This window comes from Penicillium verrucosum (assembly GCF_028828655.1).
Source record: "Penicillium verrucosum strain IBT 35672 chromosome Unknown utg000001l_segment0_segment0, whole genome shotgun sequence".
Classification (NCBI taxonomy): domain Eukaryota; kingdom Fungi; phylum Ascomycota; class Eurotiomycetes; order Eurotiales; family Aspergillaceae; genus Penicillium; species Penicillium verrucosum.
This window is the reverse complement of record NW_026643210.1, coordinates 13,844,534-13,859,240: the sequence shown is the minus strand read 5'-3', so window position 1 is coordinate 13,859,240 and position 14,707 is coordinate 13,844,534. Positions and strand designations below refer to the sequence as shown.

The window sequence follows — 14,707 nt, the reverse complement described above, 5'->3', positions numbered from 1 at the left end:
AAACAACCTTGGAAGCCCGGAAGTCGATGCCTTAGGGTGAGCTTTCTCCAATTCTGGTATGGTTACGGTTACAGTACCGGTGAGCTCTGATATCACGTGTTGCCCAACATCTTCGGATTTGCATCTCAAAGATTATACGGCGATAAGTTTTCCCTTGGCCATTCATTTTGATCTACTCTCCCGTTATTCTATTCAATTGCTTTTGCGGTCCGATTCGGTCTGCGATCTTTAATTGAAGACTTTTCCTTTTTTTGTTTTCATCTTCTCAATTCCTCCATATTTCCGCAATGTCAGCTCCCCGACTTTTCCGCCCAACAGCTCGTCTGTTTTCCTCGCGCCTTGCTTCCACTGCTCTGCGCTCGAATCTCCGCCAGACCGCCTGTGCTCCTTCAATTCTGCGCCGTGGATATGCTACCGAGAATGGCAATGGCACCAAGCAGGTCACCGTTCGTGATGCCTTGAACGAGGCCTTGGCAGAGGAGTTGGAACGCAACCAGAAGACCTTCGTCCTTGGTGAGGAAGTCGCACAGTACAACGGAGCGTAAGTGATCCTTGAGTTTTGGTTGAAGCGAAACCGACGTTGACCTTTCGCCTGTATAGATACAAGGTGACCAAGGGTCTGCTCGACCGCTTCGGCCCCAAGCGGGTTATCGATACCCCCATCACAGAGGCCGGCTTCTGTGGTATCGCCGTTGGTGCTGCTCTCGCTGGTCTGCACCCCATTGTGAGTACTTCCGGAAAATGACGGTTGATATAGGATCGCATGCTAATCGTTCATGATCTAGTGCGAGTTCATGACCTTCAACTTCGCCATGCAGGCCATCGATCAGATTATCAACTCCGCCGCTAAGACTCACTACATGTCCGGTGGTATCCAGCCTTGCAACATCACTTTCCGCGGTCCCAACGGTTTCGCTTCCGGTGTCGCCGCCCAGCACTCCCAGGACTACTCCGCCTGGTACGGCAGCATTCCCGGTTTGAAGGTTGTCTCCCCTTGGAGCGCCGAGGATGCCAAGGGTCTGCTGAAGGCTGCTATCCGTGACCCCAACCCCGTTGTTGTTCTCGAGAACGAGTAAGATTCCGTCTCCATTTTTTCTGGATTCCGCGTGAACTAACCAATGCCAGGCTTATGTACGGCCAGGCTTTCCCCATGAGCGAGGCTGCCCAGAAGAACGACTTCGTTCTGCCCATCGGTAAGGCCAAGATTGAGCGCCCCGGAAAGGATCTTACAATCGTCTCTGTGTCTCGCTGCGTCGGTCAGTCCATGACCGCCGCCGCCGAGCTCAAGCAGAAGTACGGTGTCGACGCTGAGGTTATCAACCTGCGCTCCATTAAGCCCCTCGATGTTGAGACCATCGTTGCCTCCCTCAAGAAGACCGGCCGCATCATGGTCGTTGAGTCTGGCTACCCCATGTTCGGTCTTTCTTCCGAGATCATGGCTCTCTCCATGGAGTACGGCTTCGACTACCTGACCGCCCCCGCTGTCCGTGTCACCGGTGCCGAGGTTCCTACCCCTTACGCCGCTGGCCTTGAGGCCATGGCCTTCCCCCAGGAGGACACCATTGTCAGCCAGGCCGCCAAGCTTCTGCGCCTGTAAGCCAATAAACGAGGGCGAGTGAGGAGCTCGCAATAATATAGCCATGTGCCTAGTACCCTTTCATCTGTTCCATCTTATGTCGTTTTATTCTGCTTTTGTTATCCAACCGTTTTAGACAGTCTTTTGGAAAGCATGTACCATTACACCAAGATCAGGACCAACGTAAATGTGCTTAAACGGTTCATTGCTGCCCAGTAATTAAAACAAAGGATGCCCCTTCAACGCCATTTGATATTTGATTCTCGAGTCATTTCCGGCGTCACGTTATCAGACATCTTGAGCACCACACCCAGCGAAACAGTCTGTTGGCCGGTGAGGATCATAATATCCTTCTTGGTCATATGCGTCGGTTTCGCTTTCCACATCATCATCTTCAATCTTCTTGGGCTTGTCCACATCACCATCTTCTCGAGGTTTCGGGATATCATCTTCATCGTCGTCTCCTAGAACGTTCTTCCTCTTGACTGGGAGTTTGGGGGCCGCTATTCCCTTAATAGTAGTGAATGAGCTTTTGAACCCTCCCTTCTTGAAACCCGTGTTTCCTTCACTTGGTGCCACGTTGTTCACAGGAGTCTCAATGACTTTCAGACCAGCCTGCGCATCGGCTTTACGTTCTGCCCGGCGGTTCTTCTCGGCGGCATTGGGATCACGTGTTAGCTGTTTGAGGTCTTGCAAACGCTTTTTGTGCTGGTGGTCGTATGAGCCGATATGCGTCTCATATTCTGGCTGGCGCGAGTAGGATTTGTTGCATAGGGTGCAGGTGAAGGAGCTGAGCGCAGACCGCGCGGACTCAGTCTATAAGGATTAGCTTGAGCTTGATGGTAGTTGATATGGTAAATATGGGTGATGAATTACCCTGGGAGCGGGGTTTGTAAAACCACGCTATATTATTATTAGCTGAAATGTCTCATGTTTGGACCAAAAATAATAACATACCGGTGCCATCGTTCTTGGACTAGAATATTCGCGACGTTCGGAGAGGGAGCGTTTAGTACGGTTGCGCATTCCGACCATCTGCGTATTTATACCTGGCGGGTCCATCGCGCATTGGACCCGCATTGGAGCTTGCGGCCAGTAAAATCAGGCATACATGGGTTTATTTGATTGTCTAAGCTCCGCATTCTTTTTTAATGATTAGCTAGCAATATGGATCTTATTTCAGGTATACTAGTGATCTCGATGGATCTCGATGGCTTAAGCCTCTCGATAGTCCTTGCGGAGCAAAGCGTCCTGATGGGCAATCTATGGGTTTAGATCACTACTGTGTGTGGGTGACGGCACCATAGATGGAGGATGACTAAGGTTATGACTAATCCATGGAACATATCTTACGTAGCAACTCCATAGTAATAAGAACCATCTTTACCACCATCTACCATTTCCGTAACAGGGAGAAAGCAGGAGAAGAATTATTAATCGGTAAAACTAATAATGCAGGGGTTTATATACCCTGCGAAACCATCTGAACATTACTCAATTATAGCAAACAAATAGCAAATAGCAAACAAAGGTAAAAGGCTCAGTCTGCAGCAAATAACATACATGCGTTTCTCAGCGATCAGTTTTTACCGCATAGGTTCTGTGGATTTTGAGCCCATGGGATAAAATCCAGGCCACGTGACACGCGAGGCCCTTATGATTTACATTGCTTCGCTTCGCTCTGCAATAATAAGTAGGACTTTCACCTATACATCCATATAGTAAATCAAGCAAGTCAAACTACTATACTCCGTAGTAACATGCGATGTATACTGAGTCACCTGACCATCAGGATCTCGGGCAATCGTCATTACCCGCATGGGAAGCAGCCTATCACAGCAGCTGTATTTTCACGACTCAGAGATCTTCAAACCCCAGCATTTCCCTGCTTTTTCCTAGTTCGGCTATGCAATATGGATGCATGATTGACGAGTTAATTTCTTACAAATTTCATTTTCGTGCTGTTTCCCCAGCTTCTGAAATCCCCAACCCCTGGAAACCGTACAATGTCGACCCACGAGCTCTCTAAACCAGAGGACATTGACACCAAGTCTATCTTCTCCCTACAAGAATTAGACCCATCACCTGTCCATGATACTCTAGATGTTGAAAGCGGCGAATACTTCCCTAGGGCGGCCTCTCCTACGCAACATGGAGCTGGAATTCCAATCCCCAAGCTAGGGCTTAGCGGTCATCGCTGGGATTCATGGCGTACGTCAAGCGTCAAAAGCTATTTTATACATCTATATCCTAACTAACCACAATGATTATTTAGTAACCGGTATTCAAAAATACTCAACCTATCCACCTACCGCTTTCTTCATCCTACATCTCGCCAACACCTCTCTTATCCCACTCATGACTCGCTCCGTGCCCGCGAGCGAATCCTACCTTTTGCTCACACGACCCATATACCAAGCCCCCGGGCTAGAGCATCTTGTCTTGACAGTTCCTATGATTGCGCATATTGCATCGGGGATTGCTCTTCGCAACATTCGTGCTGGGCGTAGAGCCCGTCTGTACGGCGCCGAGACTCGCGCACAGCGAAACACGTTATATTTCTGGCCGCGGATGTCGTTACAAGCACGCACTGGATACTTTGTCGCACCGCTGATTGGATTCCACGTATGGGTCAACCGTGCCACGCCATTGATCGTTGAAGGAGGAAGCTCTGGCGTAGGACTTGGATATATTGCCCATGGATTTGCTCGGAGTCCTGTGTTCTGGAATGTCTTCTATTTCTTCTTTGTGACTGCCGGTGTATGGCACTTCGTTGGTGGCTGGGCGACCTGGATGGGCTATAGAGTGACCACAGCGCGCAAGGAGCGTAGCCAAAAAGGCTCGTTGGATGGTTATCTTGGACTTACAGAAACAAAGCCGAAGAGACAGCGCAAGATGTGGTGGGTTGTCAATGGAGTCGCCGCTGCTGGTGCGGCTCTCTGGCTTGCAGGTGCCCTCGGTGTTGTTGGACGTGCCGGCGAAGGCGCAGGTTGGGAGGCCAAGGGGTGGAATGAGATGTATAGTCATATCCCGATCATTGGGGAGTGGCTGTGACAGCTTTGTGTGATTATATATAATATCCACATAGACTTAATCCTAATGTATAAAAAAGAGTCTGAAGACCACAAACGTCAAGACTCGTCCTCCGATATCTGCTTGGTGTACTTTTATATGTACAACATAGTTAATATAAATTACAAAACAGGTATTGTGGTGTACTGCTGGTCCGTGCGTCGAATCTTTTTCTCCGTCGCATTCAACGTCTGTTGCGACATGCTGTAAAAGGCTTCGCTCATGATCCCCTCGTTGATTTTTGGATCAGCAACGAAATGCGCTAAGCAACGACTCATTCCTACCCTTATTTTTGCCCAATTCCCCAGCTTGACCCCCATCTCGACCCCCATCTCGATCCGATCTCGAATATTTTCCACTTCTAGAGTCATGGAGGAAGAACCTCAGATCCAGCTGGTAGAATACCAGGGAAACAATTACCATGTTGTCAAGGAAGGTCTGGCGAAGATCCTAAACCCGCCTACCCAAGTGGCCGCCTCCAAGGGAACGAAGAAGGATCTCAAAGCCGACGACCAAATGCAATCCGTCTTCTACAACCCAATTCAACAATTCAATCGCGACCTCAGTGTGCTAGCCATTCGCGCGCATGGAGAACATATCATCGACCTCAAGAAGAAGCAAAAAGCGGCTCAGAAGCTGAAGAAACAGGCAGGCAATGGGGAAAAGAAACGGAAGCGCGAAGACGACCAGACCGAGAACCCAAGGCCCGCCCCAAATGCAGAACCCAAGGAAAGCACAGAGACAAACGACCAGCCGCTTTCCGCTCCTCTGGCTGATCAAGAACCGCAGTCAGCGGCCCGACCAGAGCAACCCGCAGCTTCCTTCACTGTCCTTGATGCTCTGTCTGCAACTGGGCTGCGTGCTCTTCGCTATGCCTCAGAGCTTCCATTTGTCACAAAGGTCGTGGCTAATGACCTGTCAGAGTCAGCAATCAAGTCCATGAAGAAAAACATCGACTACAACGACCTTAAGACGATTCAACCCAATCTGGCCGATGCTCGAGTTTATATGTATGGACTTGACCACGCGAGCAAGTTCGACGTCATTGATTTGGATCCATATGGCACAGCATCTCCGTTCCTGGATGCCGCGGTGCAAGCAGCCAAAGATGGTGGCCTTTTGTGTGTTACTTGCACTGATGCCGGTGTCTGGGCTTCAACCGGCTATTCGGAAAAAGCATTCTCTCTGTATGGTGGTATCCCCGTCAAAGGCCTCCACTCCCACGAAGGTGGTCTGCGATTGATCTTGAATGCCATTGCTATGTCAGCAGCTAAATATGGAGTGGCCATCGAGCCATTATTGTCTCTGTCTATCGACTTTTACGCTCGCGTCTTTGTTCGGGTCTACCGATCTCCCGCACAGGTCAAATTTACCGCGGGCAACACGATGCTCGTATATAACTGCGATACCGGCTGTGGTGCATGGTCAACGCAAACCCTTGTGTCTACCAAAGCCAGATCAGACCGCAAGGGAAACCCCATATACCACCACGGCCTGGCCAAAGGGCCCACAGCTGGACCGCACTGCGAGCATTGCGGCACGAAAACACATATTGCCGGACCTATGTGGGGTGGTCGGCTACACAATCCTGACTTTATCCAGAAAATCCTGGACATGCTTCCTGGGGCTGATCCTGAAACATATCAGACCTGTGCTCGGATTGAGGGCATGTTGACCACTGCCCTTGAAGAGGACCTGGACCTGACACCATCTTCATCCGAGCCATCCAGTCCCAAACAACCCGCGCCAAGCACCAAAAACCAGCATGATCCTGCCTACCCTGCCATCATTCCCCGAATGGATGTTGCCGCTCGGGAAAAATACCCATTCTACTTCTCCCTCAGTGCTCTCGCAAAGGTTATCCACGCCACTACCATCCCAATTGACGAGTTCCGCGGTGCTCTCAGCCATCTCGGATACCGCTCCACTCGTAGCCACACCAAGCCAAACTCCATCCGCACCGATGCGCCCTGGGAGGTGATTTGGGAGATCATGCGCGAATGGGTCCGTCAGGAATCGCCTATCAAAGAGAGTTCCTTGAAGCCCGAAACCGCCGGTGCGACGATTATGAGCAAGAGCCGTGAAAATATGCGTAAATTGGGCGACCAAGATCAATGGTTGTCTGTCCTCAAAAAAGACCTGATGTCTGCCGTCGAGGCTGGCAGAGATGTTAGTGACTTGGTCACTAAGGTTGAAGCTGCTCTCTACCGGTCCGGATCGCGAAATTCCTGGAGAAGTGCTCCTGTCGCTTCTGCAGAGACTCGCCCCGATGCCGATTCCGACGCCCAGCCTGCACCGGAAAAGAAAAAGGAGAAGGCACCAGCACAGCTCTTCACGCGGCCTCACCCTAGTACCCTTGAAGTGGTCTTTGATGAGGCTCTAGGCCGTGAGGTGTCTGCTACGCATACCAAGAAACGACTGGTGCGGTACCAGCTCAATCCTCGTGCTAACTGGGGTCCTCTCAACCGTGCAGGGCGATAATGATGTTCAAATATCTTTGTTCATATATAGAAAAGTCTCTGTGAGTTTTATGCTCTTTCGTCAAACTATACCTACTGTACATTGTAAAGTGATAAGCTCGACGTTTTTTTACTCCGTGTTATTATTGTCATTCGTACTTTTGTGTATACAATATATATAATCATGCGTTATCATCATAATGGTTGGAATGGGCTTGCCCAATCCTTTATTGTTGGGGCCACCAAGTGCTTAGTCAGAAGCCAATTAGCCCTACCTAGGTAGTTATTTATATGTTGTCTGTCTAACATCCTCTTGAAACGCTCGAGCAAATAATACATAAAAATGGCTGTTGGCGGGTGTTTTTGCGGCAAGGTTCGAATCGAATATACTGGCCAGCCTCTAGCATCGGTATAGTACAACCTATAGGATTCTATTTTTGTTATAACAAAATCTAATGTTACTCTCCATTAGGCACTGTGTCACTGTATCGATTGTCGCAAGCTTACGGGGACACCCTATAGCTACAATTTCATCATCAAAAGTGCAGATCTTAATATCTCCGGAAGTCCAAAGGAAGTGCCAAAGACAGCGGATAGTGGAAATGCCATTAAGAATTACTTCTGCCCTGACTGTGGTTTGTATTATACTGAATAACTATTGCGGAAGATAAGCAACTGATGAAAGTGTTAGGTACCCCGCTATTTGGACGGAAGATCAAACCCAACGGAGATTCCGACGAGACTACAGTCGTCCGGGCGGGAATATTTGATGATGAGGGGATTTTGAATGAACGGACGCCTGTGGTGGAGATATACACCAAGCAACGATTGAAGTGGGTGAGTCCCATTGAGGGGGCTGATCAATTTAGTGGCATGTTGCCACTGCGATAACAGTAGTTTAGTGTTTAATATGTAAATTGCTTGATGTTTATATCTTCGTGTAAAATACAGGCACTATTCTAGGAAATGCAAGAAGAGTACATGTATGGAAGTATAACTGATATCGAAAAGAACTGTATTAAAATGCAAACTGAAACTCATATACATGCACATAAAAACTCCAAGGCTTTGAGACATATCACATAATGACCCATGAAAAAAAAAAAAAAAAAAGTCTATCAGAAACACAACATTATAAAGAGGATATCAGCAGGAATAGATTATTTCGCAACGGTTTCGTTGCCCTCTTCGTACTTCTCCCAGTTCGCCAAGATAGAGGCAATGCGGGGCGAGTTGGTGAGTCTGTAGACATCTTCGAAGTATTCCTTGGTGATCTCGAAGGGACGGGCAGTGACGTTGGGGATGTACTTGCCGACCAACTTGCTGGGGTCGATGGTGGTCTTGTTGATCTTCTTCAACAAGAAGGAACGGAAGGGCTTCACACCAGAGCGCAGGAAGGTACTGTGGAAGGGCACATCGATACCCTTGAGAGGAATGGTGGCGAAACCACGCTCCAGGGCGATGGGACGAGGCTTGGCCTCGGTTTGCTTGACACATTCCTGGATGATGCTGACCAAGTGCTCCTTGACGTCCTCCAAAGACATGCTCTCCATAAGAGCGGGAATGTCAATGTTCTGCGCCTTCAAGAAGTTCAGCAGGTTGGTGAGGCAGTCAAGAGCACGGAGGTCACCAGCGGCGACGTATTGCATGTTGGCAACGTTGTAGTTGACAATCTCCAGCAGCCAGCCAGTGGTCTCGGAAATGTTCTCAACGACGTACTGGAGTGCCTGCTCGTTGAAAGTCTTGGAGATACGGCTGGGGTTGACAGCGCACATGGAGTAGTTGGAGCGACCCTGTGCATCACGCTCGACGGCGACCTGCATGGTCAGACCACGGTAGAACACAACAGACACCAAGCTCTCAATGGGCATGACATCAGCCAGAGCGGCCAAAGCCGAGTATTCACCAAGTGAGTGACCAGCGAAGCTGCTGTCGCGCTGCACCAATCCCTTGGAGCGCATGTCCTCAAAGCTGGCCTTCTCCATCAGAGTCAAAGCTGGCTGAGTGAACTGAGTGGCAGAGAGTAGGCCGGTAGGAGAGCGGTAGGTGTACGAGGCAGTGTTCTCATCGACCTCCTTGAAAATCTTCTCAGACTTGATGGACCCGTCGGCGTTCACAGACTCGAAGGTCATGGCCATGTAGTTCTCCCGAATGGCTTTACCCCGGGGACCACCGAAGTAGACAGTCAGCTCCTTGGGGTTGTTCTTGACGATGTCAATAATGGAAAGACCGTAGTTCTCCATGAAGTGGCGATCAGCCCGGTCCCAGACCTCTTGGGCCACTGGGCTAGAAGCATACAGCTCCATACCCATTCCCTGCTCCTGAGAGCCCTGGCCAGTGAACACGTAGGAAGTAACTGGCTGCTCAACCTCGGCCTCACCCTGGAGAACCTTCTCTTCTGTCTCCTTGTTGCTGGCTTCAACCTTGATGATCTTGCGACCAGCAATCATGCCGACATGCTGGAGCTTAACGGTGATCATGTCGTTGGGCAGGACCATGCCGACAAGCGAAACTTGGAAGCCACGAACACGACCAATGTTGTTCTCGGCGGCCCAGGTTTCGACAAGGCTGCGAACAGCGGCACTGCTGTACATGCCATGGGTGATGGTTCCGGGCAAGTTGGCATAGCTGGAGAAGACGCGCGACACGTGGATAGGGTTGTAGTCACCAGACACACGGGCATAGGTCTCGTTGGAGGCCGGGGCACGCAGTTCCAGAGCGGTCTTGCCACTGAGCGGGATGGGGTTCTCGAAGTAGACCGGCTGCTCAATGGAAGTTCCGTTACGCTGGAGGTAGTCAACCACAGGGTTACCGTGAGAGTCACCTGCCTCGTATTCGACAGATCCCACTTGGATGACCTCCTTGGTGGGAAGCTCGAGAAGAACCTGTCCAACGGTCTGGACGTTGCTGAAGACAGTGGTGTTCTTGAAACGGATCAAACTCTGCAAGCGGAATGTCAAAGTCTGACCGAGAAGCTCAATGTCAGAGTCGTCCATGCGGAACCATTCCTTGGAGCGGAGGATGGCGACGTCGCGGCTGGTTGCGAGGTGGACCTGAATGGGTACCTCATCCTTGCGCTGGAAGGTGTTCTCATAGTCGGTGTAAGCACCCCTGTACAGGAACTGACTGGTAACGTGCATGATGGCTTTGTTGTCCCGCTTGATGGTGCCGCAGACCTCGACCATCTTACCAGAATCCTGGTTGATGACAGAGTTAATCTGAGCCGTGGTGTCCAGAACATCGCCAACCTTTAGGGGCTGGGCACCGGGCACCATCTTGAATCCGTTGGACAAGTGGACAAGCTTCAGCAAATCTCCGTCAATGGTGCGAGGGAAGATAGGCTTGGTGATTGCCTGCCAGCCTGCCACGATGGCAAAGTCCATAGGGGCAAAGACCTCCTTGCCAGGACGGTCAACGAAAGCCTCACCGGTGTTGCCAACTGCGTGAACGAAGTCGGCAACATCCTGGGCAGTGATGGTCTTCTGGCCACCACTGAAGGTGGCAGTAGTGGGGGTGTCGAAGGGCACGTCCTTGTTGCCGAACCAGATCCGGTAGTAGAACTCCTTGATGCGATCGTTGCGGTCACCCATAACCTCACGAATAGGAGCGTATCCAGTCTCGGGGTGGTAAGTGAACAAGAAGTTCAGAGGGACAACGCCATTCTCGGCGGTGCGGCCCTCAAACAAGTTGAGACTGATCTGTCCCTGCTCGTTGATCTTGGCCTCGACGGTCTTGACCAACTTGCCAGACTGGTATGGCTCTCGCACACTGATGACAGTCTTGGCAGGATCATTGGGGTTGGTTACTTCAACATACATGCCTGCGGTGGGGGGCGACAATCCGCTTCATGGGGTTGGATTGGAAGCGGTGGCCCTGAACGAAAACATCGGCCAAGAACAGAGCATGTCTCCAGGAGTAGACGTCCCCGGCAAGAAGACCGAGCCAGCGGTCCAAGTCTGGCAGGGGTGCGGTGGAAGACAAGCGGAAGCTGGTCTTGCTTGGCTCTTCCGAAATAACCAAACCGTCAAACTCAGATTCGGTGGTGTTCAGAAGCTGCCCACCGAAGTACTCAATGACAGGAACCTTGGTGCTGTCGCCAGCGTAGACATCACGCAGGAGGCCAGCGATGTGTCCCTGGTGAACACCATCAAGAATGTCCTTGACAGGCTCATCAATGATGTTGGAGAAGCGGGCAGCCATAGGACCCTGAAGAATACAGGTTCGGCCGACGTCTTGATCGACAATAGCCTCAAGATCCTCACTCTGCCACAGAGAATCCTTTTTGAAGAAGAACTCGAAGTTCTCATCCAGCACGGGGACGAAAGGCACGGGCTTCTGGCCGCGTTTCTGGCAGAGCAGCAGGAAGTGCTGCACATCCTGCGCGTTGATCAGCTGATCGGCAGCTTCGGGATAAGCAGACAAAATGTTGTCCACAGTAGGGTAGGGGGTATCGATATCGGAATAACTTTGGAGCAACGAGGCCTGGCCCTCGGCTGTAGTGAAACGCTCCTCGACACGACGGATGAAGTCACCGGTCAAGCGCTTCAGCGAGGGATCGATCCATCGCGACTCATGCTTGATGTACATGAGGTCCACCATGCGGCGAACGACCTCAGCATAAGTCATATCTTCCAGATCCACAGCCTCGCCTGCAGCGTTGCGACCGAACCAGACCTTGTGGAAGTCATCATTCAGCTTCTTGATGATGTAGTTCCTTTGCTTCTTCAGCTCAGGGACACGCTTGGCCTTGTCCAGCTTGAAGATCTTTTGGTCCATCTCCTGCCAGAACAGCACACCACGAGTGGCCAGCTTGTGGATAGGCTCACCCATCTCAGACAGAACAGTGATCACACCACCTGTTGCTTTCTGGTAGGTCTTCTCCCACTCCGCATCGTCCACACCAGGAGCATCCGCAATTGCCTTCTTGGCATTGTAAGAGGTGTGTGCCTCCTTCGCGATCATCATGCGGGAGCCGAAGAGACAGCCGTCGAAGGGCATAGGAGGGTAGCCAAACTTGGCGGACCACGTACCCGAGAGGTAAGGGTAAGTGTCTTCCGAACCACCGAAGCCACTGCCGGCAACAAGCACAATGTTATCTTGTTTGCGAATACGGCTGTACATCTGGAGGATAGGCTGGTGGAAGTCCTCAAAGGAGTGGTGACCACCGCCACGGCCACCAGTCCACTGAAGGATGATGGGGAACTTAGGGTTGGCCTTGGCAACATTGATGACTTGTTGAATCGCATCCACGGAGCCAGGCTTGAAGGCAATGTGCTTGATACCAAGAGTTTCAATGTATTCATTGGCAACTTCAATAGATGGCACACCGGCGCCAATGGTCAGACCCTCAATCGGCACGCCTTCCGCGCGCAACCGACCGATCAACGGAATCTGCCAGGCCATCGCACGGGGGTTGACATAGATCAGGTTAATAGTGATACCACGTCCAGGAGGGATAGCCTTCTCGATCTTGGTAATGGCCTCCGTCATCGTCTTCGCGTTGTAGTAGCCACCACCAGCCAGCTCGATGTGATAACCGGCGTTCATAGTAGCAGCCACAAAGTCCCAAGGAACGGTGGTGGGGGTCATACCAGCCACCATGACAGGGGGGATTCCCAACAGACGGCTCATCTTGGTGTCCACGTAGGTTTGACCAGTAGATGTCTGTGTCAGGCGAGGGCCGTGTTCCTTAACCCAGTCCACAGCAAACTTGACAGAATGCTCATCACGGTCGAACAGCTCTGGCTTATAGCCGACCTCTGCATTGGTTCCATCCATTTCACCAGCGAGGATGACCCGAACACCGGTACCGTCCTTGTTTCTGTTGGTCAGAACGCCCAGACCAGAGATGCCACCGGGGCCGAAATCAACGATGTGGGTTGCACGGGGGAAGACAGTGGCCTTCTCCCAGTTGACCGCATCGTGGGTGATCATGCGAACCAACGAGGGCACAATGCTCTTGTCGCCTAGTTGTCGCAGATCCTCTCCAGTCTTGGTGTGGAAGACGGGGATCGCCAGGGACTTGGCGGAGATATCAACAACATCTTCCAGATCCTCGAGAATGCGGTCGTAGGCAGAAACAAGGTACTGGCTGTGGAAAGGAGCAGTGATTGGGAGGAAACGGTTGACAAAGCGAACCTTCCGCTGGGTGAATGGCATACGGTTCTGATCAAGTCCGGTGGCCGCCTTGACCTTACGGAGGCGAACATTCAGACCGTAGAGCGAGATGGGAGGACCAGTCACCACAAAGTTGCGAGCACTGTTCACTAGAGAAATGGAGATGTGGCGGTCCTCGGGCAAATGTTGGTTGGTGGCATCGATGTGCTCCTGAACGGCGGCGAGCGATAGATCGCGGATGGACAGCATGGGAGTAGGGGTTCCCTCGCCATTCTCAATCGAGTCCTGGAGAACGGACGGGGCGATAGAGGTGCGGGGATAGGCTTGCTGACTGCGCAGACCAATCCAGAACAGCATGGTCAGGGCATTCTGGGCCGCTATGGTGAAGGACTCCCAGCTGGTAGCGGTTGCAATGGCGGCAGCGGTGACGACGCCCTGGGAGTGACCTGTGGTACCGAGGATGCGTTCCAGGATATCACCGGGCTGGCGGCCCAGGACTTTGCAGGTAACCATATAGTGGGCCAACTGGACCAAACCAATCAATGGCAGACTCACGGGGGCGGACACCAGGTAATCGATATCGGGCTGTGCATCCCGATCTTGCAGCCATTTCATGATGTTCATACCCTTGGGGTAGAGCTTACTAGCTTCGGGTTCGTGAGAGAGTGATTGGAGCAATTCGGCGGAAGAAGTAATGAGCTCTTCGACGAAAGAAGGGTACGTGGTGTAGATGCTGCGCAATTCATCAAAGTACTCCTCAATATTGCCTTGACCACCGAAAACAGAGTAGATACCCGCGGCCTCGTCGGATGCCGCACGGAACAAGGCTGAATCGTAGGGCTTGGTGGGCCGGCCCGCCGCAGCTCGCCCGGCATAGTAGGCCTCAACGACTTGGTTCTTCTTGGCAGCAATGCCGGGGAGCGCAGCTGCCACGGCGTGAACATCATTACCACGCATGAAGGCACGTTCAAATTCATTCAAAATGAGCTTCAGAACGTCCAAGTAGTTGCCCTGTGCATCGTCCTCCTCCTCGAGCTCGTGGGCCACATGGCCAATGTAGCGGGCGACCAATTCGGTCACTGATGATGGCTCATCATCTTGGGCCAATTCATCTGTGGGCTCGGGTAAAGAAGCAGTGAAGCTGTCTTTCAACTGCGATGCATGGAAGTGAAGCGAGGTAGGGACGAGGAAAGAGAACTCGAGGGACCCATGCGAGAGGATAAGAGGGCGGAGGGATTGAGAGGATCGGGGAGTGTTGATACCGGTTTGGGGACCGGTCAATGTGCCGTACATGATGTGGTTCTCTCTTTGTTAAAAGGAATAGAAGAAGATTAAGAGTGAAAAGACCAGAGGGACCCTAAAATTGAAGAGGGGTTTCCTGTTTCCCTTGTTAGATTTCAAGTACAACACATCAAACGGTGTGGAGGGGGTCAACTCACTGGAAGACCTCAGTCTTTGAAGGTCTGAAGTAAAAAAAAAGGGG

At 51.4% G+C, this 14,707-nt stretch overlaps 6 protein-coding genes across 6 annotated transcripts; 4 read left to right on the top strand and 2 right to left on the bottom strand.

Moving 5' to 3' along the window:
- Window positions 1-287: 287 nt before the first annotated feature.
- Window positions 288-1,597, top strand: N7516_005113 (pyruvate dehydrogenase (acetyl-transferring) subunit E1 beta; the record flags this gene model as incomplete). Its single annotated transcript, XM_057217833.1, has 4 exons — window positions 288-541; window positions 601-724; window positions 786-1,072; window positions 1,126-1,597. The coding sequence occupies 4 exons, from the start codon at window positions 288-290 to the stop codon at window positions 1,595-1,597; spliced, it is 1,137 nt and encodes a 378-aa protein (XP_057079716.1).
- A 267-nt stretch (window positions 1,598-1,864) lies between these two features.
- N7516_005112 (putative C2H2 finger domain protein) lies at window positions 1,865-2,638 on the bottom strand (the record flags this gene model as incomplete). The annotated part of the gene is made up of 3 exons (XM_057217832.1): window positions 1,865-2,392; window positions 2,453-2,479; window positions 2,534-2,638. The coding sequence occupies 3 exons, from the start codon at window positions 2,636-2,638 to the stop codon at window positions 1,865-1,867; spliced, it is 660 nt and encodes a 219-aa protein (XP_057079715.1).
- Window positions 2,639-3,582: 944 nt separating this feature from the next.
- Window positions 3,583-4,630, top strand: N7516_005111 (MCP1 family protein; the record flags this gene model as incomplete). Its single annotated transcript, XM_057217831.1, has 2 exons — window positions 3,583-3,787; window positions 3,852-4,630. The coding sequence occupies 2 exons, from the start codon at window positions 3,583-3,585 to the stop codon at window positions 4,628-4,630; spliced, it is 984 nt and encodes a 327-aa protein (XP_057079714.1).
- A 387-nt stretch (window positions 4,631-5,017) lies between these two features.
- Window positions 5,018-7,129, top strand: N7516_005110 (tRNA (guanine26-N2)-dimethyltransferase; the record flags this gene model as incomplete). Its single annotated transcript, XM_057217830.1, has 1 exon — window positions 5,018-7,129. The coding sequence occupies one exon, from the start codon at window positions 5,018-5,020 to the stop codon at window positions 7,127-7,129; it is 2,112 nt and encodes a 703-aa protein (XP_057079713.1).
- A 321-nt stretch (window positions 7,130-7,450) lies between these two features.
- On the top strand, window positions 7,451-7,998 carry N7516_005109 (GFA family protein; the record flags this gene model as incomplete). The annotated part of the gene is made up of 3 exons (XM_057217829.1): window positions 7,451-7,516; window positions 7,580-7,742; window positions 7,799-7,998. 3 exons carry the CDS (start codon window positions 7,451-7,453, stop codon window positions 7,996-7,998), a joined length of 429 nt encoding a protein of 142 aa, XP_057079712.1.
- A 269-nt stretch (window positions 7,999-8,267) lies between these two features.
- On the bottom strand, window positions 8,268-14,517 carry N7516_005108 (tetrafunctional fatty acid synthase subunit FAS1; the record flags this gene model as incomplete). The annotated part of the gene is made up of 2 exons (XM_057217828.1): window positions 8,268-10,886; window positions 10,924-14,517. 2 exons carry the CDS (start codon window positions 14,515-14,517, stop codon window positions 8,268-8,270), a joined length of 6,213 nt encoding a protein of 2,070 aa, XP_057079711.1.
- Window positions 14,518-14,707: the final 190 nt, after the last annotated feature.